Source organism: Microtus pennsylvanicus, chromosome 4, assembly GCF_037038515.1.
Source record: "Microtus pennsylvanicus isolate mMicPen1 chromosome 4, mMicPen1.hap1, whole genome shotgun sequence".
NCBI lineage: Eukaryota > Metazoa > Chordata > Mammalia > Rodentia > Cricetidae > Microtus > Microtus pennsylvanicus.
In genome coordinates this window covers 56,514,930-56,539,923 of record NC_134582.1, presented here as the reverse complement: position 1 = coordinate 56,539,923, position 24,994 = coordinate 56,514,930, and the positions used below count along the sequence as shown (strand labels likewise).

Here is a 24,994-nt window from a genome sequence, read left to right as displayed (position 1 = left end):
TTAGCGGAAGTCAGGACTGGCATTTCTGAGGAGGAAATGACAGACGGTAGAAAGCTCACAAGCTTACAAGATGCATACTTCCTTGTTTTTGACCTTTACTGCTTGTTTTTCTACTGCCAAAGTATCGTGATGCACACCGTAGGAAGACAGAGAAAGAGAAGAGAACGAACATGCACCTAGTCAGCCCTTTCTTCCCTCCCCTCTGCAGCACCACAGAGTTTAGATCTGAGCAAGTCCCTGCCCACTGAGCCACATGTAATTTATTAATTGTAATAAATTACTCTTCTATTGGCTTGCGACAGGTGTTAGATTTTACTTGTCATAGAAATGGCACTTTGGGGGAAATCTTTACTTTCTTATGTATGCAGGGATTTTTTTGTTTTTGTTTTCTTTTTTTTTCTTTTTTTTAATTTATTTATTTATTAAAGATTTCTGTCTCTTCCCCGCCACTGCCTCCCAATTCCCTCCCCCTCCCCCAATTAAGTCCCCCCCCCCCTCAGCCCGAAAAGCAATCAGGGTTCCCTGTCCTGTGGGAAGTCCAAGGAACCCCCACCTCCATCCAGGTCTAGTAAGTTGAGCATCCAAACTGCCTAGGCTCCCACAAAGCCAGTGCGTGCAGTAGGATCAGAAACCCATTGCCATTGTCCTTGAGTTCTCAGTAGTCCTCATTGTCCGCTATGTTCAGAGTAGAGGCCTCTTATTAAGACAGGTTCTTCAAGCCACGTGAAGAAATATGTAGAGAGAACTTAGTGTTTTAGCACAGGCACCGGGGAGGAGAGCCGTCCTGTCTGTTTAAACCCTGCTTTTAGTAAGAGTATATCCAGTGTTTAGATATTAGCTAGACTCTGAACCTGTCGTGTAATGTTTATTGTGTTTTGAGTACACTCAAAATGCCTTTTTTTTTAGCTTTGAATATTCAGATATTCAGATGCAGCTTTCCTTGAATGTCTGTTTGTCTGTTTGGTCCTTTGTTTGGTGGGTAATGCTGGAGTTTTTGACAACACACACACATTTGCCTATCCTGACCCCTGAAATGTCCCTATCTTGACCCCTGAAATGCCCCTATTTTGGGTTGTACTTTTTCCAGTCAGTGCCATTTCATGCAGATTGTTTCCTAAAACCTACATGCCAGCTTTGTATTAAAGAAAGTCTGTCAGTACATTAAAATGATTATCCTTAAATTATGGGATTAGGGATCATTTTGTTTTCTTTTCTATAATTTCCAATTTTCAAAATGATATGTTCTGTTAAAAATGAAGTTTAATAAACTATTGATACCATGTCAACTACTCATGGGTGAAAGATTGTTAGGATGGTAGATATGAACTAAGGAAACCTGCTTAATTTGGATAGTCACCACCTATCTGTGCAGTGTCTACAGAAGCAAATTATTTTAATATTACTGGAGCTGTTTAAAGACAATACGTTGCACTTTCTTCTTGGAGAATGATGATAGAGTGAATTATGTTTTCTTAAACTGAGAGTTTAAAACTTTGTGTATGGCAGGTTATTTGGAGGGTTTCCAGGGCCATGCGCACTAGGGAAGCACTCTGTCAGGGAGTTACAACCTCAGCCCTCTTTGCAATGTTTAAAATGTTCAGACAGTCTCTCTAAGGTAGACACCCTGGCCTTGAACTTCCACTCTGCCTACCTCAGCTCCCAGAGAAGCTGGCATCGCAGGTCTGCACCTCTAGACTGGTCAGAAGATGATTTTTTTCAAGTCTGATGTTTTCCATCATATCAGCTTTGAACTTAAGAAAAATTCAAAGTAACACTTAAATGTGGTGTTGTCTTTTCTCTAAGGGAACAGAGTTGTATTCACACAGGATGGTTTTACAAGACATGGGGTCTGCTGTCTGCAGCCTGGGGCACTGGTTGCTTTGGGAAGCTTCGTGTGCCCTCTTGGTTTCAGCTGTCATCTCTTACAGCCTTGTTCTGTTTTGTCCAGCATATGCATCAGAATGGAGGAGAATGTGTTTATACACCAGGATGCATACACCCAGCAATCAGGGATTCCAATGCCTTGGGTACACCCTTCACATGTCATGGATAGCCCCCACTGCTTTTAGTTCTGAAATAAGATTCAGTCAGATCCTCACACTTACCTTCAGAGCTGGTTCTCTATAGATGGTGCCCTTAACTTGATGAAAATCTCAGTTGGCCTCCTGATCATTGAAGATCGCACTTCTATATAAACCCATAACATCTCCTTGTCTCTTTTCGCTGTCTGCAGCACTGGGACAGATTATGTTGTATGTGGATGGGATGAATGGAGTCATCAACCACAGTGAGACCATCCAGTGGCTTTACACTCTTGTTGGGTCAAAGGTAAGACAAGTTTTTTTTTTCTTTTCTTTTTGGAACATCTTGTTCATTTTGCAAAGCATTGCCTTTTTGTTTAATTCCTCTCTGAAATGTTTTCACAAAGCAAAGTCCTATCAGCTTTGTTCAAGCCCTGTCTTGGTAAAAACGATGAGTAATCCTTTGTAGGTTTTCAAGCCCACGCCAATCACAGCTTTATAAAGTTTTAATGCACTTCTGCCTTTTCTTCTCCTAAGCTGTAATCAAATGCCTTTGGCACTTTTGGTTTCTAATGCTTAATTAAAATGTTATACCATAGATAAAGTACCTATGTACGCCTTATATTTTGTGACCTCAATGGTAGGATCTATGTGAGGTCATAGATACCAGACGAGAGCCCCGGTGCCATTACTGGCCCTTGGATTTCCTTTCCCAGTGTTGTGATGTGAAAAAAATCTCTCCCATTTCATAATGGAAAAACTATTTTCCCTTGGGCAACTGAAATGTTTTTTTCTCCTCTATCTTTTTAGCTTTGTTTTCTATGGAAAATGGAAGCAACTCTGTTTTGATGCTGGTGCACGTGGTCTTGGATGTGGAGTGGAATGCTGGGTCTCTGAGGTTGACTTAGCGAGGCTGGAGGGAGATTTGTATCTGCTCTCCTGTGGTGGAGGTTTCTGTTTTCCTTGCATCTGCTTGGAGGCCTCCCTGGCTGATGGGTCGTCTGGAAGCAGTTCCTTCCATAGCTCTCTGATTGATGTCCATGACCTTAAAGTCTAGAGAGATGGGCGAGATTTTTTTCAATTAAAAAGGGACTTTTAATACATGTTACAAATGAATTAAATCTTTGTAGTTCTGACAAGACTGATGTGGTGGCATGGGGACAGGGAAGAACACAGATGAGCGCAGGGGAAGGGGAGTGCCGTGGCCTGAGGACCTGAACCCCTGTGCTGGGAGCTCATGCAGCCCTGTGGGAAGGTGTGGCCTTTTGTGAGCAGCTCAGGCCATGAGGGCTCTTCTCTTGGTAATGGATTGTTGCTGTTGTAGCAGAAGCCTTGTTCTCTGCTCTTCTCTTATGTCAGAACATGACCTCTGTCCTTCTGGTATCTGCAGTGACCAGTTCCCATCTTCCTATCTGGAATTTGTTATGAAGATCTTGCATGTGTCTCTGCCTATCAACCTATGCAAAATGCAGTTCTGTTCTCTAAAAAAAAATCATGTAGTCTCAGGTGTTGTGTGATGACAGTAATGGAGTAAGATAGGAGAAAGTTCCAGAGACGAGGAAGGGTTACAAAGAACTGGAAACTGTGGGGGAGGGGATAGAAAGACATGGTAGCTCATATCTAAAACCTCAATGCTTGGAAGGGGTGAGGCAGAGGATTACTGTGGGTTCAAGACCAGCCTAGGTTATAGTGTAAGGTCCTGGCTCAAAACCCCAAAAGAAAAAGAAAAATAGGAAATGAGACGGAACGAGCAGGAGGTAACAAATTCATCTCTTAGCCACTAGCCCTGTGGCATCACTGCAGCTGTGGTGTCTGTCCCTATGTCGTCCCCCTCCCCGCTTTGGGATCACTCTTGAGGGTAAAGGATCTGAAAAGGAGAACAGGGGAATCCACATTGCATTTGAAGTACACCGAGAATCATTAAACCAGAGGAAGAAATTGGCAGAGCAATCTTGCCTTCCCTGGCTGGCCCTAAGAGCTCTTGGCTGCTCTGGGGTCCCTCCTCAGGCTCTGTCCAGGGTTGACCAGATATCTCTTTCCCTACCCTCTGGCTTCATTAGCACTAGACTGTCTAGAACATTTGGGTTTTGTCTCCACCTTTCATTTTTCCCAAGAGCTGGTCTTTAGTGCCTGATGACTTCCTGGCATTGCAAGGCTGGGCAAATAGCGTTTAGTGAGCTTGCGCCTTGGGGCCTATGGTGATGCTAAAAAGGCTGACACCAGAAGCTGCTGTCCCATTTACTGTGATGTCAGACACGATCTTGAATCAGGCTACTGGGTATACTCAGTCCAGGTCAGCAGCTGAATGCAGGAAGCAAGCAGCCATTGGCAAGTGTTTTTCCAGCACAGTCCTCCTGAGATGTTCCCTTCTCTACAAAACCTGCCGCCACCCCTTCCCTCTCTTTCATCTGGGTAGTGAAGGATCCCGAAGACTAGGTGCCTGAGCCTACCCAGGACCCTTAGGTTTAGAGAATGATGCCTCAGTTCTGTCCTCAGCACACAGATTAACCAGTGCAGCTACTGTAGGTTTCCCTAGCTCAGGTGGAGAAGGCAGGGAAGCTGTGTTCGAGCCTTGTCTGTTGGTGGAGTCACAGCTTCTAAACCTGAAAGGTTTGCCTTGACAGCCTGCTGGCTTTGCCTTATACAGGCACAATGTAGATAAAAGAAGTGCTGGTTAGAAAAAAAATTCCTGTTATTCTGTTTTCATAGCGGTTGATTTTCCTCCTATGAAAGGCAACAAGATGTGGATTTGCCGCCTGCCAGAGGGGCATTATGCAATGCCCATGTGCAGTTACTTGAAACTCCAGAGAAGAAAAAGATGCATTTGGCTTTAAAAGAGAAAGCACAGAGTGTTTTCTCTGAGGTCTTTCTGTTTACTTGGGCCCATCTCGAAACTCCTCAGCCAGAGGGAAGAGGTGGGTGCCCCTGCAATGACTTATTAAGGGTGTGCTGTTGTTTTCTTCCCGGACCTGTAGTTCTAATTAATTGAGGTAAGCTGATTCTGTTTGTACAGCGTGGCCTGCCACTCTGCCTTCCATTCTGGCCCTGAGGAAGACCCTCATCTCCTGACCAGGGATGGTCTTGATGTTGCCATGGAAACCACCCTTTTGATTCCTTTCTGCCTTCTCTCACCCTGCTGTCTATTTCTGCCCACGCCACAAAACCTCATTCTTCCAGCTGTGTGTCAGGCAGCTGACAGACATCAGTGGGCTTCCTCTGCGTCTGTGTGAAGATGGGCGCGCTATTCTGCTCTGACGTAACCCTGCTAACTAACGTACGGCGGGATGAAAAGAGCCGCGGCCATGCTGCCTTCTCCTCACACATTCTACATTCTCTCTGTGAACCCTCATTAGGGCACAATCTGAGCTACACGGCATGGAGGACATAGGATTAGAGGAGGGAGAAGATGGGAGGGCCCGGGACAGTTACTATGAAGCGATAGGGCCTGGGAAGGGTAGCAGCCAAGGTGAGAAAGGTTTGGAGACATCTTGAGGAGCAGCTTGCGAGGCCTAGCTTTCTGGATTTAGAAAACGTGAGTTGTATCTCAGAGTGGGACAGTGCCTCTGGCAGGAGCAGGGAAGCTGTATAAATTTTGGAAGGATATTTTTGAAATAAAAGGAATGCCCCCAAGTAGAGCCCCTGTGTCGGGAAAGTGTGCTGGTTGCTCAGGAGATGAGAGTGAGTAGACATTTGGTTCTGTAGTCACTACTGTGTCACTGGTAAGTGACACTCAAGTGACCCACATATAGGCTGAGGCATGAAGAATGTCGTTAGTACCTACAGTTATAGAATCCTAGCTGTGACGAATGCTGGGTCATGTTAAAGTTGCTCTTGTTATCTTGAGTTACAATCTGGATATTTCTAGAAAAATATCAACTAGCTCAACCCTAGTGGGACATGGGAGTTGATGGGAAGCCATTCTTCTGGGGGAAGCACCTTCATCTAGACCATTACCAAACACTGTGTATATGTCAGTCACGCTGAATTCCCTATGCACTGCTCTGAGCATTTGAGGGTGGCTGTCAGGGACTGAGGATATACATATATAGATATATCTATGTATACGTGTGTGCATATGCACAAGCACATACATAGTCAAATCATTAAAGTGCCTAAATGTAAGCACAAGGACTTTAGGTTGCTTCCTGGGACCCACATTTAACAACAAACAAACAAACCATGTTGGGTGTGGAGGTGTGCTTATAATCCCAGCACTGGGGAGGCTGCACAGCTACTCTGGACTACTTGGCCAGCTTTAGGCCAATGAGAGACCCCATTTCAAAATAGATGAAAATAAAGGTGAATAGCTCCTAAGCAGTGGCATGTGAGGTTGTCCTCTTGATTCCACATGTAGTCATGTGCACATAAACATACATACCCATCCACATGGAAAGATGGCTCTCCTGTGAGTCTGTCCAAGCTACAGCGTATGCTTTACTGTAACTGTCACAGGACCCTAATAACCAGTTCCGTTTTCTCCTGGCCACTGCCTTCTTTTTGCAACTGGTAGAAGGTGTACAGCAGCCTCCTAAGAGAGGACATTTTCTCCCACAAATTCCATCTTTTCTTTAGCAGGCCTTTTAAGCAGCAGCCCCGGGTGCTGGCTGATGCTAGCCTGCAGTCTATTAAACTTCGCTGGCTTTTCCTCATACATCATGCCTGCCAGATCTTCTTTTCTGCGTGTCCGTGACTGATGGTTGTGTATCTAAATGCAAAGCATTGCAATTTTCCTCATTGATCAGACCACAGTTCCAGCCTCAAGATAATTGTGAATTCTGCCTTGGCCATTTATCATCTTAACTGTTAGTGCCAGCTTTATATAACATAAATTTAATAAGTTATGCCTCTTTATTATAGACAGAATGCTGAGGGAGAGAGAGAGAGAGCGTGGATTAACCAGGACAAACTGCGTGATGACACTTATTAGCCGAGGTGTTTTAGGGTCACTGTGAAGTGAGTCGGGAGCTGCCTAGCTGACCATCAAGTCACTCCTTCATTGTCCCCAGTGCCTTCTCTAGATCCTTCTGAAATCAGGACAAACTGCATCTCACAGCACAAGCTAGGGCTTTGGGGTCCAGTGCATCCTTCTCGTGGGTTGTCTTTACATCTATAAATGGAGACAGTCTGTAGATGAGTAGATACGAATGCGGAAACTGAGCACTCTTCGTTCCTGGCCCTGTGTCCTGTATCATTTGTTAAAGGCTCTTCTGCCCAGAAGCACACTCAACATCCTAATTTAGAGATGTTCTCAACTGAGACCATTGGGCATGGTGTTTCCCTCTCTCCCTTTCTCCCTCCTTCCCTCTCTCCCTCTTTCCCCCTCTTGCTCCCCCTCCCCATCTCTCCATCTCTCCCCCACCTTAAGCATAAATTTCCTGGGATAATTTTTCAGGAATCAGTGGTAAGTTCAGAAAGCTATAGGATGCCATTTTGGGAGTCCACCTGCTTGCATCCCTTTTTGGTAGTTGCTTTCAGTCTGATTTTATACTGTGGGTGGCTTCTGCCCACCCTAACCTTGTCCCTTACTTGCCAGAGTAAGGACAGTGGAAGGCAGGTCCCTAGAGAACAGCTTATAGCTGGTCTTTGTGCCTGTAGTTTCTGGGGATTTCATGCTGTGATGGTATACCACATGTGACTTCCATCACACATGAGCATTTCTTGATGCTTGGCAGGGTGGCTCCACCTTCCTCCCCTTTGTCCTCAGCTAGGCCATTGCAGACACCTTTTCTTCTCGTGTGAAGAAAATTGTCCCTCTCCTTGCATTTCAAGCCTCTTGCTTTCCTCTGTATCCTTAGGTCCATGGCAGGCTCAATATCAGTGGCAAGTTTAATGATCATGCGGCTTTTTCTTTTTTGCACATGGGTGTGCACATATATGTGGGCATGTAAGAATGTGGATATGGGAGGATGGAGTTGGATGTCTTCCTTGACTGCTTCCCACCTTGTATTATTGAGGCACTATCCCACTTGAACACAGAACATACCAATTTGGCTGGTCTAGCTAGCCAGCTTTCTTTGGAGATGGCCTCTCTCTGACTCCTGCATTCTGGGATTACAGCTGAACCACCACACCCACCCAGCCTCTCCACAGATGTAATGCTCCAGACTCTGGTCCTCATGCTTCTTTGTCAAACACTTTGCCTGCTGAGCCACCTCCTCAGCCCTCTGTTTGGAGATTTTCTTGCTTCCAATCTGAGAGTGATACTCTCTGTAGCTAAGTAGGAAAATATCTGAAAATATATATATTTATATATATTAAATTATATATATATATATTAAACTCACACTGTAAACATATTTAACACCATAAAGTCTGCTCAGCCATTGAATTCTGTATGGCCTAGCCAAAGAAGTTACTGACACATTACTCAATTCCTTGAATGGTACCTGTTGTCTTAAATCAGTACTAGATTTGGAACTTGTATTTATTACCTCAAATGGCTTGAATAAATATATGTTCCATTAATAGAAGTTGGGCTAATGTTAATTTTCATAATAAAGTTAATAACAACAGATTGAAGAAAAAATGCAAGCTGGTGGATGATCTCAACATCTTGGTAGCATTATAAAAACTAACATTTAAAGCTTTTCAGTGATTGTAAGAATAAAATGATCTCTTTATATAAAATTAGAAATTTTAAAAAGTAAAAACAAACAAAAAATACTATCTGGAGATGCTACCAAAATTAATGATGATGATTAACTTTGGAATCTTTCTATTTTCCTTTGTTTCTTTCTTATATAGTAAGCCCTAGATATATCCTAACTATTTCCTGTGTCACTGTAATATTTAAAGTATTGTTTGATGCCCGTATAATAGTCTCTAGCATGACTGTGCTGTGACTCACTGGAGTTCATTTCATGTTTCTCATGTTGTCAGTCAAGTGGCTTCAGGTTCGACGCTATATTTGAAGATATTTTACTATCATTCAAACCTGTTTAGTGAGTGAAGTTGCTTTTGACTTGTATTTGTCAATATCCCATTAAGTAGTATTTCTGAGACTCCTTTCATTACCCCAGTGTGTTCATGTGCTGTTGGCAGGGTGACACTGTGCCTTCAGAGCCAATGTCCCCTGTAGAGCTCACCCCCCACTCCTCTGCCTGTGCACACACACCCAGAGCACAGATTCCGATGTGTATCATTTCTTTCGCACATGTGGGCACATGTGTGCTGGTGTTTGGAGGCCAGAGCTCAGCCCCTGATGTCACTCTTAGACACTGTTCACCTTGTGTCTTACAGGCAGGGTCTCTCCCCATCTAGGCTAGACTGGCTGGCCAGTGGGGCCCCAGAGACCCTCTTGCCTCTTCAGCACTAGGATTACAAGCAAGCTACATCTTCCCTTTTTATTAGCATGGGTTCTGGAGATTGAACTCAGGTCCTTATACCTGCAGGGCAAACATGTTACCACCTGAGCCACTCCCCCAGTGTCATAGCATGCTTGGTTTCTTAGATGCCCCAGTAGGAAACCATTCTCTTGGGAGAAGAGTATGTTGAAGATCAGGTTTCACAAGCACTTGCTTTAGGAGTGAGCGACCTGAGGGTGAGGCCAGGTCTTAGGGGAACAGCCAGCAGAGGCCCGGGTGGCAGAAGTATCTCTCCTTTAGTCCATGGTGTAACCTCAGGGAGCATAACTGGGTCCCCTCCATTCTCAAGAAGCTTTTCTATAGTTAGCCTTGCTGCTTCATCACTCACAAATGGTTTTTCCCTATGAAAGCCAGAAATACAAGTGAGAGTGGAACTATGACACTTCTGCTCCTGTGGCCAGAGAAAGCGGCCATGTTCTCTCAGCAGGAAAAAGAGTAGGAGCTGCTGGTTCGAACCTGGGAACACATCTGGAAGATTGCAGAACCTCAGGCAGCCAGCATACCCTTTCTCCAATGAAAATAGTTTCCATCTTCTAGGGCAGTAGAAGAAGGAGGACAACAGAGGCAGGAGTTCTGGGTTCTATTTGTCAATGCTACCCCCTGCCCACGCCCTCTTCCACCCACCACCACCAGCCCCTGGACTTTGTTTTTGTCTGCCTGGCACCTGTATGCACTCACTTCATGGAGACTCCTGGCAACCAAGCTCTCCTGACAGCACATTCACCATGCCAGGCTTACCTGCTGTCTGCTGGCATGCCTCCAGGACTAGTTGTTTGTAGAAGAAAGGTATTTTACTTGGGAAATATTATCTGTCCTATTTCCACAATGCATATATTTCGAGCCAAAACATATGGAAGATGAGGCTTTTCACTGGCTAAGGGCAATAATCTAACCTGTTTTCCTTTGCTTTCACTTAGAAGTTGGCCATGTAGCAAGTTATTTTAGCCTCCTAGACTGTGGGGTTTTGTACCCCCACCTGGGCATGCTGCTTCCTGTAAAAGCACCCAAGGTTGTTGATTTCCTTCAACCAATATTGCATTCTGCAAGCAGTAACAAGATGCCCCTTAGCTGGCATGTTCATGCAAGGGTTTGCTATCTCTTTCTCAATAGTAAAAGAACGAATAAATGTTATTTTATGAATTGACCCTTTTTAGATTTCACATTTCATTTGTTATGTTTGTGAATGCGTGGGCGTGTGCATATCATGCCTGTGTGCAGGTCAGAGGACAGCTCGCATGTGTCGGTTCTCTCTCTCCATCATATGGGTACCAGGGGTCAAACTCAGGTCATCATGTTGGGTAGCAAGCCCCTTTACATGCTGAGCCATCTCTCGGGCCCTCAAATGACTCTTTGCAATGACCCTGGGTATCCTCTGGAAAATTTAGCCATGTGAATATTTCTAATGTTTGCACACTGCTATTTAAATAAATAAAGTTTCAGCTAAACTCCAGCAGAATAAGTTATAATTTGTAACTTTTTGTTTTGCTTTTATCTTCCATCATCTTTGGACAGCTTGCTCTGTTTTATACTGTACAAAATGTCTTACTCACCGGTTAGTACCTTCAGGGCTAGCCAGCTTCCCCTGGGTTACTTCACTCTTCATAGCGTTGGTCTCCTTTCTGTAGACTGCACTGTCAGAAGCATGCAGCTGTCACTCAGGCAGAGCACAGGGACTTGGTGCAGGTGGCTTCCTGTCCTGGCTGATGTGCCAACCCTGATCCTTTTATTCCCCATGAATCCTTGCAGGCCGAGGCCCAGAGTTCTGTGCTTGAGGCACTGTTTGAGCCTCTGTTTTATTTCTGATAATCGGCCACACCATGTTCAAACAGTCTGTTAGAGGCTGAGAAGAGAAAGATTCTGGAGCCTAAGATTTTTATTGAGCCATTTAATAATTATGAAGGCCCTTGGGCCTGAATTTGAACTGCTGGCTTAGAAAGTCACAACTTGAGAGTATGACATTAGAATAAAAAGTTAAATGAGGAGTCTTAATGATGCATGACTAGGGGCTGCAATTTTTTCATGGAAGAAGAGACACGGTCTCACTCTGTGGAGCAGGCTGATCTGGAATTGACTTTATAGGCCAGGCTGGCTGCAAACTCAACAGAGATCCCCTCCTGCTCAGCTTCTAGTGTTGGCATTACAGGCATGAGCCAACGTGTCTGGTTCGATTTTTTCCCCCGATACCTAGTTTGTTCTAGAGTATAGGTAAATGTATAAATAGTACAATAAAGATCTATAGACCAGGATGTCTTACAGTTTCTATGCTAGTTTAAAGGTCAGCACCTGTCTATAGCACACATCTATGCTACCTTTAGTGGGACATGAAGCAAAATCATAAGTGTTTCTCTAGACCTCTTTGTAACTTAAATCCTAAGGCAACTAGAAGGCTTTGGATACTTGAATTTGAACTCAGTGAGCAGCATATGTTACCCACTCGCTGGATTTCTTTTGCTTCCTTAAATCCAGTGAGCTGCGTGCGAAGTCTTAAGAAACTGCCTTGTATTCCTTCCCCAAGTCTCTGGTATCTGCATTCTAAAACCTAGATGCTTCCTGCACGATGACCAGGAAAACCAAACCCTAGGCAAGCACCATGGTGGTACTGCTCCCCCACCCCCAGCCTCTCTGAAATGGACGTGACATTGGATCCAGAGTGTGGGGGATATGGAGGCTGTCCTTGGTTGCTTTCTTGGTTACTTACCTGGTACTTTGGCCTTCACAAAGGTCTTTCAGCCTATATTTTATGATGACTAGGAACATAAAATCCAAAATAGTGGGTGCAGCAGAGTCCAGCCACCCTGAAAATGCATTAAATCTTCATGAAGTATGGTGGCGGCATGTTCATACAAAGGGACTAGCGCAGATTCCTGCTTAGCTATATGTTTTAGGAAAGCATAAAACACTTTTCTTGGGCTGGGAATGTAGCTCAGTTGGCGGAGTGCTTGCCTAGTGCCTGTAGTACCTGTGAAGCGGAAGCAAAGATGTGTGGATTGGAAGGGACTCAAGCACAGCCAGCCAGTCTACCCCACCCAGGTTTACCTCCTACGGGGATGTGCCTTCCTCTTCCACCCACTTGGTTTTGAGCCGCTGAGGCTGATTCCCTGTTGCCATATTGCCTGTCTGCTTCATGATGCTGAACCAGCGCATGGTGTCACATGCTTCATGGGGACTGGATCAGCCCTTCCAGGGCTAGACAGATTGCCAGGTGCTGGATGCATTGTCGTGACACTGTTCTTGTTAGGATAGGAAGGGGCTTTGGTCGGAGCTGAAAATTGTGCGTTTGGGGTTGGAATGATACTCTGAGGATTGATGTGTCTAAGCCATGTGATGGTGTATGCCCTGACTGCTTTGCAGCTTACTCCCACCCCTCCTTTTTTGGGGTTGCTCCTTCCTGCAGCCATCTTAAACCCACCTCCCCTGCTCTACCACTGCCTTCCATGTTTGCCTCTTCCCAGCGAGTATGGGCTAGGACTCCTAACAGCAGTTCCTATTCAAATGTGCAAATATACCTAAGATGAATCTGGGAATCAAGCAAGGGCCTTGTGCATTCTACAAAAGCACTTTATTGCCCAATTAGTCCCCCGCACCGAGAAAAGATTTTTCAAGAACTGTGGAAAAGGCAATGTGCTGGTCTTTGAGGAGGGGGAATGTGGCCCCTGTGCTGGTTGCTTCACACTCTGGAAGGGTGTGGTTATATTCTCCATACAGAAGGGTATCAAAGAGAGTAACTATCGGATAAGTGAAGGATTCTATAGCAGTATTTAGAAGCAGTGTCCCCTCCCTACTTACAAACCTTCACAACATTGCGAATGTGGAATTTCTGAGTAGGAGCCCCGGATGCATCTGAAGATGAGCTGCGACATGCTTTCAATTAGTACCAGGAATTTGCCCCAAATTAACGTTCCGATGTTCTTGCCTCTAAAGTGCTTTAATTGTCTAATGTGCTTGCTATTCGTTGGCATAGTAAAGCTTCCGAAAGCACCAAACATAAACTAACTAGAAGCTGAAGTCACAGAACTCCTGATCATAGGAATCATGTTTAAGAAATTTTTAAAAATAAAATTGCGGTGCCCGAAGAACTCCCAACAGAGCCTTTCCAGCAAAGGGGAGGAAGACATGAAAAGGAAAGCTTCCGTGGGAAAGCAGGTTCTCCAGCAGAAGCATCCATGGCTTACGGATTCTGGGTACTAGGGACCACATCATGACAGTCAAAGCCTGTGACCCCACAGATGCTCAGAAGGGCTCTATGGGACCGACAAAGCGGGCCCTGCCAAGACCAGCCTCATGGGAGCACACTGCACAGCTGCCAGGTTCCTTTCAGGAACCACAAAAGGAATTTCTACCTCCCGGGGAAGCCGCCAAGCCTGGACATGCTGGGTTTTTGTTTACTTGAAGACACTTCTCTGGCTTTAAACATACAAAACACAGTTCATTCTTCTGGACTGCTGCCCCCAAAAGCCTTGTACCTGTTGGGAAAATACTGTGGAATTTGGCCTCTTCCTAGACAGGAAGGAGCAGGGAGATGGTAGGACTGGAGTTAGGGGTAGGAACCCTCTAAAATGCTTAGAGTTCCACCCCCCCCCCAGAGTACACAGTTCCCTTGGTGGTGGGAACACAAAAGGAAGGGGAAACCTGGGACTTCTTGACCTTCACCTGACTGTGAAGGGCCTTAGCTTGGTTAGGGGCTGTGACCGGTTCCATGCCACTGTGATGGGTTAGAAGGAGAAACTCAGTGAAGATATGCCACCTTCACATGTAGTGCTGCTAGTAGGGGTGGCCTGCACGGGCCAGGCTGGTAGTGGGGGTGGCATGCACGGGCCAGGCTGGTAGTGGGGGGTGGCATGCACGGGCCAGGCTGCTAGTGGGGGTGGCATGCATGGGCCAGGCTGGTAGTGGGGGTGGCATGCACAGGTCAGGCTGCTAGTGGGGGTGGCATGCATGGGCCAGGCTGCTAGTGGGGGTGGCATGCACAGGTCAGGCTGGTAGTGGGGGTGGCATGCACGGGCCAGGCTGGTAGTGGGGGTGGCATGCACAGGTCAGGCTGGTAGTGGGGGTGGCATGCACAGGTCAGGCTGGTAGTGGGGGTGGCATGCATGGGCCAGGCTGGTAGTGGGGGTGGCATGCACGGGCCAGGCTGCTAGTGGGGGTGGCATGCATGGGCCAGGCTGGTAGTGGGGGTGGCATGCACAGGTCAGGCTGCTAGTGGGGGTGGCATGCATGGGCCAGGCTGCTAGTGGGGGTGGCATGCACAGGTCAGGCTGGTAGTGGGGGTGGCATGCACGGGCCAGGCTGGTAGTGGGGGTGGCATGCACAGGTCAGGCTGGTAGTGGGGGTGGCATGTACAGGTCAGGCTGGTAGTGGGGGTGGCATGCACGGGCCAGGCTGGTAGTGGGGGTGGCATGCACGGGCCAGGCTGGTAGTGGGGGTGGCATGCACGGGCCAGGCTGGTAGTGGGGGTGGCATGTACAGGTCAGGCTGGTAGTGGGGGTGGCATGTACAGGTCAGGCTGGTAGTGGGGGTGGCATGTACAGGTCAGGCTGGTAGTGGGGGTGGCATGCACAGGTCAGGCTGGTAGTGGGGGTGGCATGCATGGGTCAGGCTGGTAGTGGGGGTGGCATGCACAGGTCAGGCTGGTAGTGGCGGGTGGCATGCACGGGCCAGGCTAATAGTGGCGGGTGGCATGTGGTGAGAATGAATGAAAATCAAGTTTTAGTCACAGTGAATCTGAAGTGTGGGTTAGCACCCGAGAGATGCCAAAGTTATAAGACAACCCAGCCCAGGAATTGGGTCAGGCCTGGAAAGCAACAGACATTTAACATTCGATCTTAGATGAGCTTTAAAATCCAGGGGTAAGATAAACTTGTCAGAGAGTGTGTGGTGAGAAGAGGAATGAACGCCCAGGCAGAAACCCTTAGGTCTTCACAGAGCCATCCTGAATACCCTGGAAATAGCAGTGAGGGAGTCGCCATCAGGTGGGAGACTAGCTGTCCTCTCCAGAGAGAGAGCAATTGAGTGTGTCACGTGCTACGAGGGCCGAGTGAAATCCATGAAGAGGTAACTGCTGGATTTGACAACATGCAGGCCACCATGAACCTGAATAGCTAAACTGAATAGTGGAGACACAGTTAAATTCCTATCAAGTTGGGCTGGAGAGCATCTGGTTGCTTTTCTAGTTGGTGGAACAAAAATACTTGAGTAAAATGAACTTAGGAAGGAATGGTTGATTTTCGTCTTGTATTTTTAGGATCTAGTCCATGACGGCAGGGATGGTGGCAGGAGCTGGGGCGACTGGTAACAAGGCAATCACAGCCGGGAAGCAGAGGGAGACAGATGCTGTGCTCAGGTCTCTTTCTGCTTTTGGTTGAGTCTGGGATTCCAGCTCATGGAATGGTGCTGTCTATACTTAAGAGACTTCCCACATCCCTTAACCCAGTCTAGAAAATCCCGTACAGATATGCCCAGCAGTTTGTTTCAGCGGAGATTCTAAATCCTGTCAAGTTGAGCATCAGGATTAATGATCACAGGGCATTTCTGGCAAGCTGGGAAATGAAGCTATACACCTTTGAGCTGTACAGTGAGGTTCTTTGCTTGGGGTTCCCTCACTTTCCCCATCAAGTCTGCTTCCCTGTCATTGTGATGGGAGCGCAGGCCTCATGGAGTCCCTGGGTCTTCCTCGAGGTGCAGGGCAAATGAAGAAGCGGGAACTGATTTCCACAATGTGGTGGGCAAAATGGGACTGATGGTTTGACCTGGCCATTGACTGACAGATCAGGGCAGCTAGCAGACACCCCTAAACCCACTCTGAGTCGTGTGTAGTTCTTGGCCTTGAAGGAAAACATGTAAACAACTCCATCTCAATTTAGAAGAGGTCTGTGGGGTTGAAAGGGGCAACAACAGCTTGGGAAAGGATGGACAGCCCGAGGTTGGCGTGGTGTTCTCAGGCGCATCATTTGTGCGATCCTCAGGAGGTACGTGTGTAAGGTCACTGAGGACAAGATTCTTGGAAGGAAATGGGATAAAGGGAAGGGAGGCTTTGAGGGAGAGAGAGAGGGGAGCAGCTGGGGGGGGGGTAGAGAAACTGACCCAGAACCCCTCAGGACCAAAGGAGCTGGAGTTAGAAAGCCATGGTAGCTTCCACTGAGTGAGTCACTCATGGTCTCTCAAGGGTAAGTTCTACTGTGGGAAAGAAAGTACTGAGCTGGCTTCAGCACCTCACAAATGCTGAGCCTTGAATCCAGGGTCTGTGAGTTCCAAGGCCCCAGGCAGCCTGCTATGTCTGCTTTAAGTACTGGGTACTTGGCTCATCCTGCTTACCCAAGCTTGCACTTGTGCCTAATCCAAGTGTTTGACCTACCGTACCTGCTTCCTCATTGGAAAAATATGAATTGTGCCTGTTGTCATTAGGATCAAATAAAGTCCCCAGTTCAGCATGCATGTCTTACTTGTTGGAAGCCGGATGTGAATCCCAGGGTCAAATGTCCTGGGTTCGAATTCCTGGTTCCATTGCTCACTAGATGTGTGATCATGGACAGCGTACTCTGCCTCAGTTTCCCAATCTTCACAGTTGGGGCAGGGGACTAATACCTATCTGCTGAGATGTTTCTGATAAGAGGTGAGTGAGGAACCAATAAAGGAATCTAGATGACCTCTGAGCCTCCAGGTTGACTGACGGTGGGTGTTGGTTGTGGGGGAGGGAAGAGTGCCTTCAAGTGGGCAGGGCCGCCTATGCTTCTCTGTGATGGTTTCATCTTCTCTCCAGTTCCGCCTGGTGGTGAAGACAGCCCTGAAGCTTCTGCTCGTCTTTGTGGAGTACTCTGAGTCCAATGCACCGCTCCTCATTCAGGCCGTTTCTGCTGTCGACACCAAAAGAGGTGAGTAGTCCCGCCGTGGGGCCATCAAGGTCACGGTGTTGCGTATAGGGAGGCTTCCCCTCTTCTGCTGAGTTATTGGGAGCATTCTGTGTGTAGACATCGCCATAAGAGATCCAGGGTGGTGACTGTGGAGATTTGGGCAGGGATGTGACGTGACAGTGAAGAAAATGGACGTGAGGACTTAGCCAGGACATGACAGCGGACCTGTCCTTCTGATCCAGTTTAAATCACTGTGGGCCTTTCCTTCTCTTCCTGTCCTATGTAACACCGACCCATAGATGTTTCTTGAGCCTTCTACCCTTCTCCCTGCCATCCCATACTGGAGTCTGGAGGGCAGGTCGCAGACCACAGCCACCTTCCCTCTACAACGACATGTTGTCATCTGGTACCAGACAGGAGATGTCTTATAGTAAGAACAGGTTATAGTGCCACTAACAGTCCTGAATAAGGACAGCCAGCAGCTCAGAAACCATGTCTGGCTTTCGCAGAGCCAGGTGGGCATTTGGGAAAATGGCGATTCACTTGGTTCATCCTTGCAGGATGTGGGTTCCATCGCCCAACTCAGGAGTTCCTTTAGGACGATGCTTGGATGTTTTGGTAGCCTCTTTTAAATTGTGGGTTGTGGGTATCAAGGACACTTGCCATGGGGCCATGATATAGGGACATCCTTTTCATAGCTTTGAGGTTCTCCTTTGGCCTTGTTGAGTAGGAACTCCTAGCATCTTTCTTTGGAGTTCCACTGAACATAGGGCATGTTGTAGAGTGGGAATGACCCTCAGATGAACCTGGGGCTTTGTTTCCCACATGCAAGCTTCATTCCGCGGTTTCAGCCTGAGGCCTCTACTATCCCAAGTCTCTCCAACAAGACAAAATGATGGCCATCTTTTTTCAATTAGTAAAAAAAAAAAAATTCCCATCGATCGTTTTCACAGCTTGGTAGATTTTGCCTATAAAATTTCTTCAACCTTTGGCAGCGGCTATCATCTGCCTGCCACTAAACATGAAGAGCTGCAGACAGAGGAACATCACTAATGAAACAGCTCAGAGAAAGTTCATCATGTGTGGCTCAATAGCACGTTTCTTCATGGACATGTGTGGTCTTGGCTGGGATTTTGAAATGCATACATATAGCGTCATCCGGGTTCACTGCTAGTAAACTTGTCCAGGGATTCTGTGATGGAATTAACATACCGGTGTGTCAGGGAATTCTGAAGAGAGCAGCCAGAATGCCAGGTGTCTCCAGCAGCAGGGTTTAGAGCAGTCTCTGTTCCCGGCATGCCGGAGATGACTGAAGGAGGGCTGAGCGTGTCCACGTGGGCACACGTGCAAACAGTCCATAAATTCTGCTCCATAGAGTCTCCAGACTCGTTCCTTGGCAGGAGGGACTGGCATGGGAAAGACAGTTGTCTTTCCATTTTTTTTTTATTGGACAGGAAAACTCTGACTTGAGGAATCAGCAACTAAAACTAAGAAAATAAACGAAAAGTCCTCAAAAAGTCATTAGCACCTAAGGTAGTTGAAGTCATTCTAGAATAGATCCCCTTGGTGGATTTATAAACACTATGCATGGCCATCTATTAGTTAGTCAGGAGTGTGACATGGACCTAGAGTATGCCACTTAGAGAGCCTAGAAAGAAAAGTTCATCAAAGGAGCCCAAAAGTATAGCTCAGTGGAAGAGTGCCTGTTGGGTATGCATGAGGGTCTGTGTTCAGTCCTCATTACCACAAAACAAACAAACCGAAAGGTACATCGTAGGTAGTAACTCATATTTATGAATATGTGAACATTTTAAATGCCTCATTTGGTCTAGTCCACTATACTTTAGCTTTGGGGCTATAATAAAAAGTGAGTTTGATTAGCCCTGAATGTGTCATGAATCACAACTGACTTTTCAGATCCTCTGGATCATCTTCACCTCTGTGTGTGTGTGTGTGTGTTCATGTATGTGCATGCATGTGTAGGTCAGAAGTTGACCTAGGATGTCATCTTTAATTGCTCTCTGGATTAGTTTTCACACGGTGTCTGGCTGAACCTGAAGCGAGATCACTGATTTGTCTAGACCGACTGGCCAGAGCGCCCGGGGATCTGCTTGTCTCTGACTCCTTCGCACAGGGATTATAGTCACACGCCACCATCTCTAGATTTATTAGGTGGGTCCTAGGACTCAAACCCAGGACCTTGTGCCTGGACATCAAGCACTTTATACCATTCCCCAACACACACACACTCTCTCTCTTATATCTTTATGTCACTTTCTTTGGACAGATGCCTGACGGGAAGACAGAAAGACGGTAACTCATGGAAGCTTTTAGGAGATGGTTGGGTTGTCATTCTACCTTGTCAAGTTCTTTCCTAAGATTTGCCCTGTGGTGGGTTATCTTGAAGCTAGAGTGACAGACAGTCCCTTGGACATGTAGTTAGCCTCTCCCACAGAGAGCGAGCTTGGGGAACAGACAGGTTTACTCATTTTGTCATAAATCTTGGGATCTATTGATTTGGTCCAACATAGCTTTTGAACTTATATTTTTCATTTGAATGTAAAGTGATGAGATATGACTTAATATATGTACATGCATATCATACATGATGATCATGGGGTAGAGTCTATCATCCCTTCAAGCAATCCTGTCTCTGACTCTGCTTGAGGGTGTCTTGAATGGTGAAGGATGTCCAAAGTATGGTGGATGCTAGAGGTTACACACTTGAACTGAACGGACTGTTCAATGTCAAAAGTCTCTGTGGAGACTATATAGATCTATTACCTGGAAAGATCCAGAATGTGCTGGAAGGATTGTCCAACATGTGTTTGACCATTAGTACAAGGCATCATGTAAAATGTCTGATGAAGTTTAATATAGGAACCTATCATGAGAATAAATGGGAAATGTCTCAATCATATATTATGTGTATTTGTCTTTAATCCTAGTTAAAGAAAGAAGCACTGTGCCTTCATGGCAAAGGACTGGCCTGGAGCCTTGTGGAAAGTGAGCGTTTTAAGTATCGGTGTCATCACTAACCATGACCTTGATAATGGCACCTACTGATGTTTGGGTGTCTGTGGTGCAACAGTCAGTGTGCACACACAGTTCAGTCAAATGTCTGAGTCAACTATGTGCTTGCCAACATCAGGAGGCACCGGGCTCTTATGAAACCTATATTGCAGTGTTTAAGGTGGATCTTGAGGGAGACCGATGGCAATGACAACCTTGTCTTCCAATGTACCCCATGAATGCTAAGAAAGGAACTAGAAATGCTTCGTCTCCTGGACACCTTGCAGTAATCTCTTAAGACAAACACTTGCTTCTCAGCTTAGATATGTCCCTAACCTGCCTTAATTCCCCAACCTAATTTTTTTTCTTTTTACATTATGTATTTATGTATGTAGTGTGTGTGTGTGTGTGTGTGTGTGTGTGTGTGTGTGTGTGTGTGTGTGTGTGTGTCTGTGAAAGTGTGGTAGGGATCTGGCTCCCTCTTTCTGGGACACCTGCCTCTGTTGCTTGGCTTTCTCTTCCCCAGCCCCCACAGGGCACTTTGGATTCAAAGTCAACAATGAGGAAGTAATTCTGAGTCCAGAAGCACCATAAAAATTAGAAACTACAGATTCAGTGTTTCTCCCAGGCACTTTGCCCAGCATCTCCTGGGAGTGCTCTAGTCCTTGAGATTGATGCCCCATTAGAAACAAAGCAGATGTTTCCTGAACTCATAGGGATAGCGAGACCCAGGGTCTACTGGCTACCTTGGTTGGCTGTCTTGAAGGCTGAAATGGTCACTTTGTTGACACTTGAAGAACAACTATACCCTGGTGCTAACTGCAAAAGAGTTTGACAATAAATGTCCAGATACAATTCAGTAGGTCTTGGGAGGGAGAGCATATCTGCGCATTCAGAATTAAAAATAGATGCAGAAGATTGCTTGAGTCTAACTTCTGGATAACTCAGCTAAAGGATGAAACCAGGTTCATTTGCTGGAAGAGCTGACATATTTGCGTGTGGAATTAATCTGTGTATGTCATGTCTTCTAGAAGGTGCCTACTTTTCAGTCCTTCTTTTTTCTTCCTGTGTGTATCTTCCCTCTCGTTCTTGTAAAGCTGTTCCATCTTCACATACCAAATGCCCTCTGAGAAATCATTACTGTTCTCGGATATTTTATTGACCTTGTCCTCTGCGGCAGGCATTGTGCTGAAAGCAGAGATGAACAAGAGTGATACCATTTCTGCCTTTGGGAAATGTTTATTTATCTCAAGGCCAGGATCAGCTTTGTCACAAACCATTCAAGGACCAGCATTTGGAAACTGCTGTGTTTAGGCTATTTACCAGTTTACTTTATCAAACAAAGATAAATGATATCCTTTTGAGATAATTTATAGAGGAATCACACAGGAAAAAGGGTCACATTCCAGCCCCCAACCCAAGGGCAAGCCAATGCTTCTATCACTTGTAATATTTATCCCGGGCATGGAGCCATGCCAAAAGATTGCTTTTTCCTTCATGGCCTTGCACTTGACTTGATGGTCTAAAATGTGACGTGTTTTCTACCTCTATCCTAGAGGCCGGAGAGAGCAGCTCATGTGCCTTCAGAAGTGGGGCTCACTCGAGAGGAACCTCATTTCCCAAGCCTTCCATATCCATCTTTACTGCATTTCCCTTGCCAGCATCATAGCTCTAACTAAATATGTCAACTGCTTCTTAGATGGGGGCTCTGTGCTTGTATCTATGTTTGTGCCTTTTGTCTAACTACGTCACTAGATTCTAAACCCATCAAGGGAAGTTACCCACCAGACTCTGTACCTAGCTGATGCCCTGACAATATCTGTACCCTGATGGATTAGAAGTAGCATTCTTCTGTTACTGCTTGGAACTGTGAGTAAATAAAGGTCTTCATGCCTTGCTCAGTGTCTGCTGCTGGGCTTTCAGCAATGACTTAGAAAGGGTTTTAGTCTGCATCCCAAAAGTGTGCACATGAACAGACTTAAAAACTGTGTGTTTAATATAAAGGAGACTTCTCAAGCAAATAGTTATGGATATAATGAGCACAAGACAGGAAAGTGTTTTGGTTGCTAGGAAATACAGTTTATTAGGATAGGCACAAGTCCAGCTTAAAGACGTGTCCACCCTACACATGCAGGGATGGAAAGACATTGCCATCTCCAAAGGAAAACTCCTTGGTGAAACTCCAGTGTGACTGGATAATGAGTGTCATTGAATTGCTGCTGCTAATGATTTTTGCTTCACTCGTAGGCATCAAACCGTGGTCCAATATCATGGAAATCCTGGAAGAAAAAGATGGAGTTGACACGGAGCTGTTGGTTTATGCGATGACTCTAGTAAACAAGGTTGGTTGATGTGTGCTCTAGGTTGAATTGTTACCCCTTCAAAAATAGGTATGAAAGCCTTAAACTCCAGTACCTATGAATAGGGTCTTTGCAGATATAACTTAGTTATTAGGACAACTCTAACCAAATATGACTGATGGCCTTATAGGAGGAAGAGAGAGAGAAAGAGGCAGCGAGAGACAGAGACACAGAGAGAGAGACAGACACACACACACACACACACACACAGAGAGAGAGAGAGAGAGAGAGAGAGAGAGAGAGAGGAAAAGAAAATATGAATACATACAGGGAAGCCACGTGAAGACAGAGGCAGAGATTAGAACGGTGCATCTGTGAGCCAAGTAGTACCAAAGTTTACTGACAGCCAACCTAGAAATAGTCAAGGAAGGATCAGTCCATGGAACTGTTACAGAGAACCTAGCCCTGCTAACCCCTTGGTTTCAGACCATGAAGTTCTGGCATGTTAAGACACCTAGCTCATGGTAGCAAGTTGCACCAGCTGTAGGAGACTAATACCACGTGAAAATGTTAAATTGTTCCTCATGAGCCACAGCTTTGTTATTGGAAGGCAATAGCAAGAAATGTAAGAAGATGTTTCCTGCAGTCTCACCTGTAATGACATTTCCCCGTTAGAATTAGCAACTTGACCTAGAAGAAGTCAGGAAGATGCAAGACTTCTCCTAGGTCAAGAATTCAGACTCTGTGGAATTCAGACTCTGAGACTGTAGCAGACAGCAGGGGAGAGGTGGGGAACAGAGTGTGTGGCTCTCTGTCATCTGTAGAAATCTTGGTGCTGGAAAGTCTGATGGCCAGATACCCATAGGCAGTGCTCTTCAAAAGGCGCTTGTCTGTGTCTGTGTCCGTGAGAGAGGAAGGGCTGCTGCAGGAACTGTGGACTGGACAACAGTTTGGTCTAGATCCAAACAGTGGGGAGACTGGCTCACCTAAACAAATTTATTTGGAAATAGTTGCAAGTAGCAAGGGGCGGCAATGTGGGATAGTTATGTGATGGGAAGACACCAAAGGCACAATTGCAGAGGCTGAGGTAAGGACACCTTCAGAGGAAAGGAAGCCACATGTAAGCCACTTTGAAACAAAGGCCATTGATAAGGGGACTTTAGTTGGTGTTAGCTCATTGGTGGAGGCAGCTCTCCTTAGACAAGGGTTATGGCATAAACAGCCTCTCTGGAGTTCTGTGGATAATTCTTAACCTGGGCATACTTACATAAGTGACCCTGCAGTGTGGCACAGACTGTCTATTTGCCTTGGATTGGACATAAATGACTCCATTTTGATACTGACAAATTTTTGTTTTATTTCAAGTTTACTTCGATTTTAACACCAGCAAAAGATTGCAAAGAAACTATTTAAATATATTACTGAATAAAATCATCAAGGGTCTTGTTCGTAAAATGAAAATCTCAAAGCTATAGGCAGATGACAAACTAAAAAGCTATTGGCCAAAAAAAAAAAACCCCACAATATCCTGAATATATTAATAAAGTAAAAAAAAAGGGGGGGAAGGAGAAAATGAAAGTCCTTTCTTTAGTCAACCGTGAATGCACAGTAAAACAAAAAGACATTCTCCCAGGCCACGTGACTGCCACCAGGGGTAGACCTGGGCCCTGTAGCCCTGACAAGTGAAGCTCGGCCACCTGTCCTTGAAATACCAGCTCAAGAATCAAGTATGTGAAAAGCAGAGAAGCAAAAGTTAGTTAATATGGCCACATTGGGAAGAGGAGCCAAAAAAGAGGTCAGTGGTCGATTCTGGGCTAGTAACGTGAAGTTAAGGTTTAAACCATGGGCAAGACCTCTGCATTGCTGGGCAGGGTGTGGTCACTGGTGCATCATGGTCAGGGCTCTTGCGAGCCATCACTGCCATGGGAAGTCTCTGAAGGCACCTGGGCTTCAGCTTTTCTCTTCCTCAAGCTTAAGATTCCTGTAGAGTTTAAAATTCCTTGGGTGTCATTGTCAGATGGCTAAAGAGAAGGACACGGTGTCCCCCTTTAGGATAGTCTTACCTCTACCATGACAGTCACAGTTCTTGCTGCTTCTAAAAAAAAGAAAAAAGAAAAAAAGAAAAGAAAAGAATTTCCAGCAGTTTCTCCCTATATAGTCCTGGCTAGAACTTAAAGTGTAGAACAGGCTGGTCTTGAACTCACACTGATGCCCCATCTCTGTCTCAGCTTCCTGAGTGTTAAGATTAAGGGTGTGCGCCTTGTGTGAGCAGGTACCCTCAGAGACCATCTCTCCAGGCCCCTGCATTTGTTTCTTTGATTTTAAGATTTTTTTTTTGTGTGTGTGTATATGGGAGTTTTGTCTGCATGTCTGTCTGTCTGTACAGCATGTGTGTGCCTGCTGCCCAGAGAGAGTAGAAAGGTTGGTTCCTGGAATTGGAGGTACAGATG

General features: G+C 45.9%; 1 protein-coding gene across 11 annotated transcripts in view; it reads left to right on the top strand.

Annotated features, from left to right (window-relative positions):
• Fhod3 (formin homology 2 domain containing 3) overlaps positions 1-24,994 on the top strand; it is a 424,496-nt gene that overhangs the window by 259,490 nt on the left and 140,012 nt on the right. For all 11 annotated transcript variants that reach the window (XM_075969157.1, XM_075969155.1, XM_075969156.1 and 8 more), the window contains exons 6-8: positions 2,234-2,328; positions 17,142-17,253; positions 22,492-22,586. In XM_075969157.1, the coding sequence (XP_075825272.1) occupies positions 2,234-2,328; positions 17,142-17,253; positions 22,492-22,586 (302 nt within the window). The remainder of the gene's footprint in view (positions 1-2,233; positions 2,329-17,141; positions 17,254-22,491; positions 22,587-24,994) is intronic.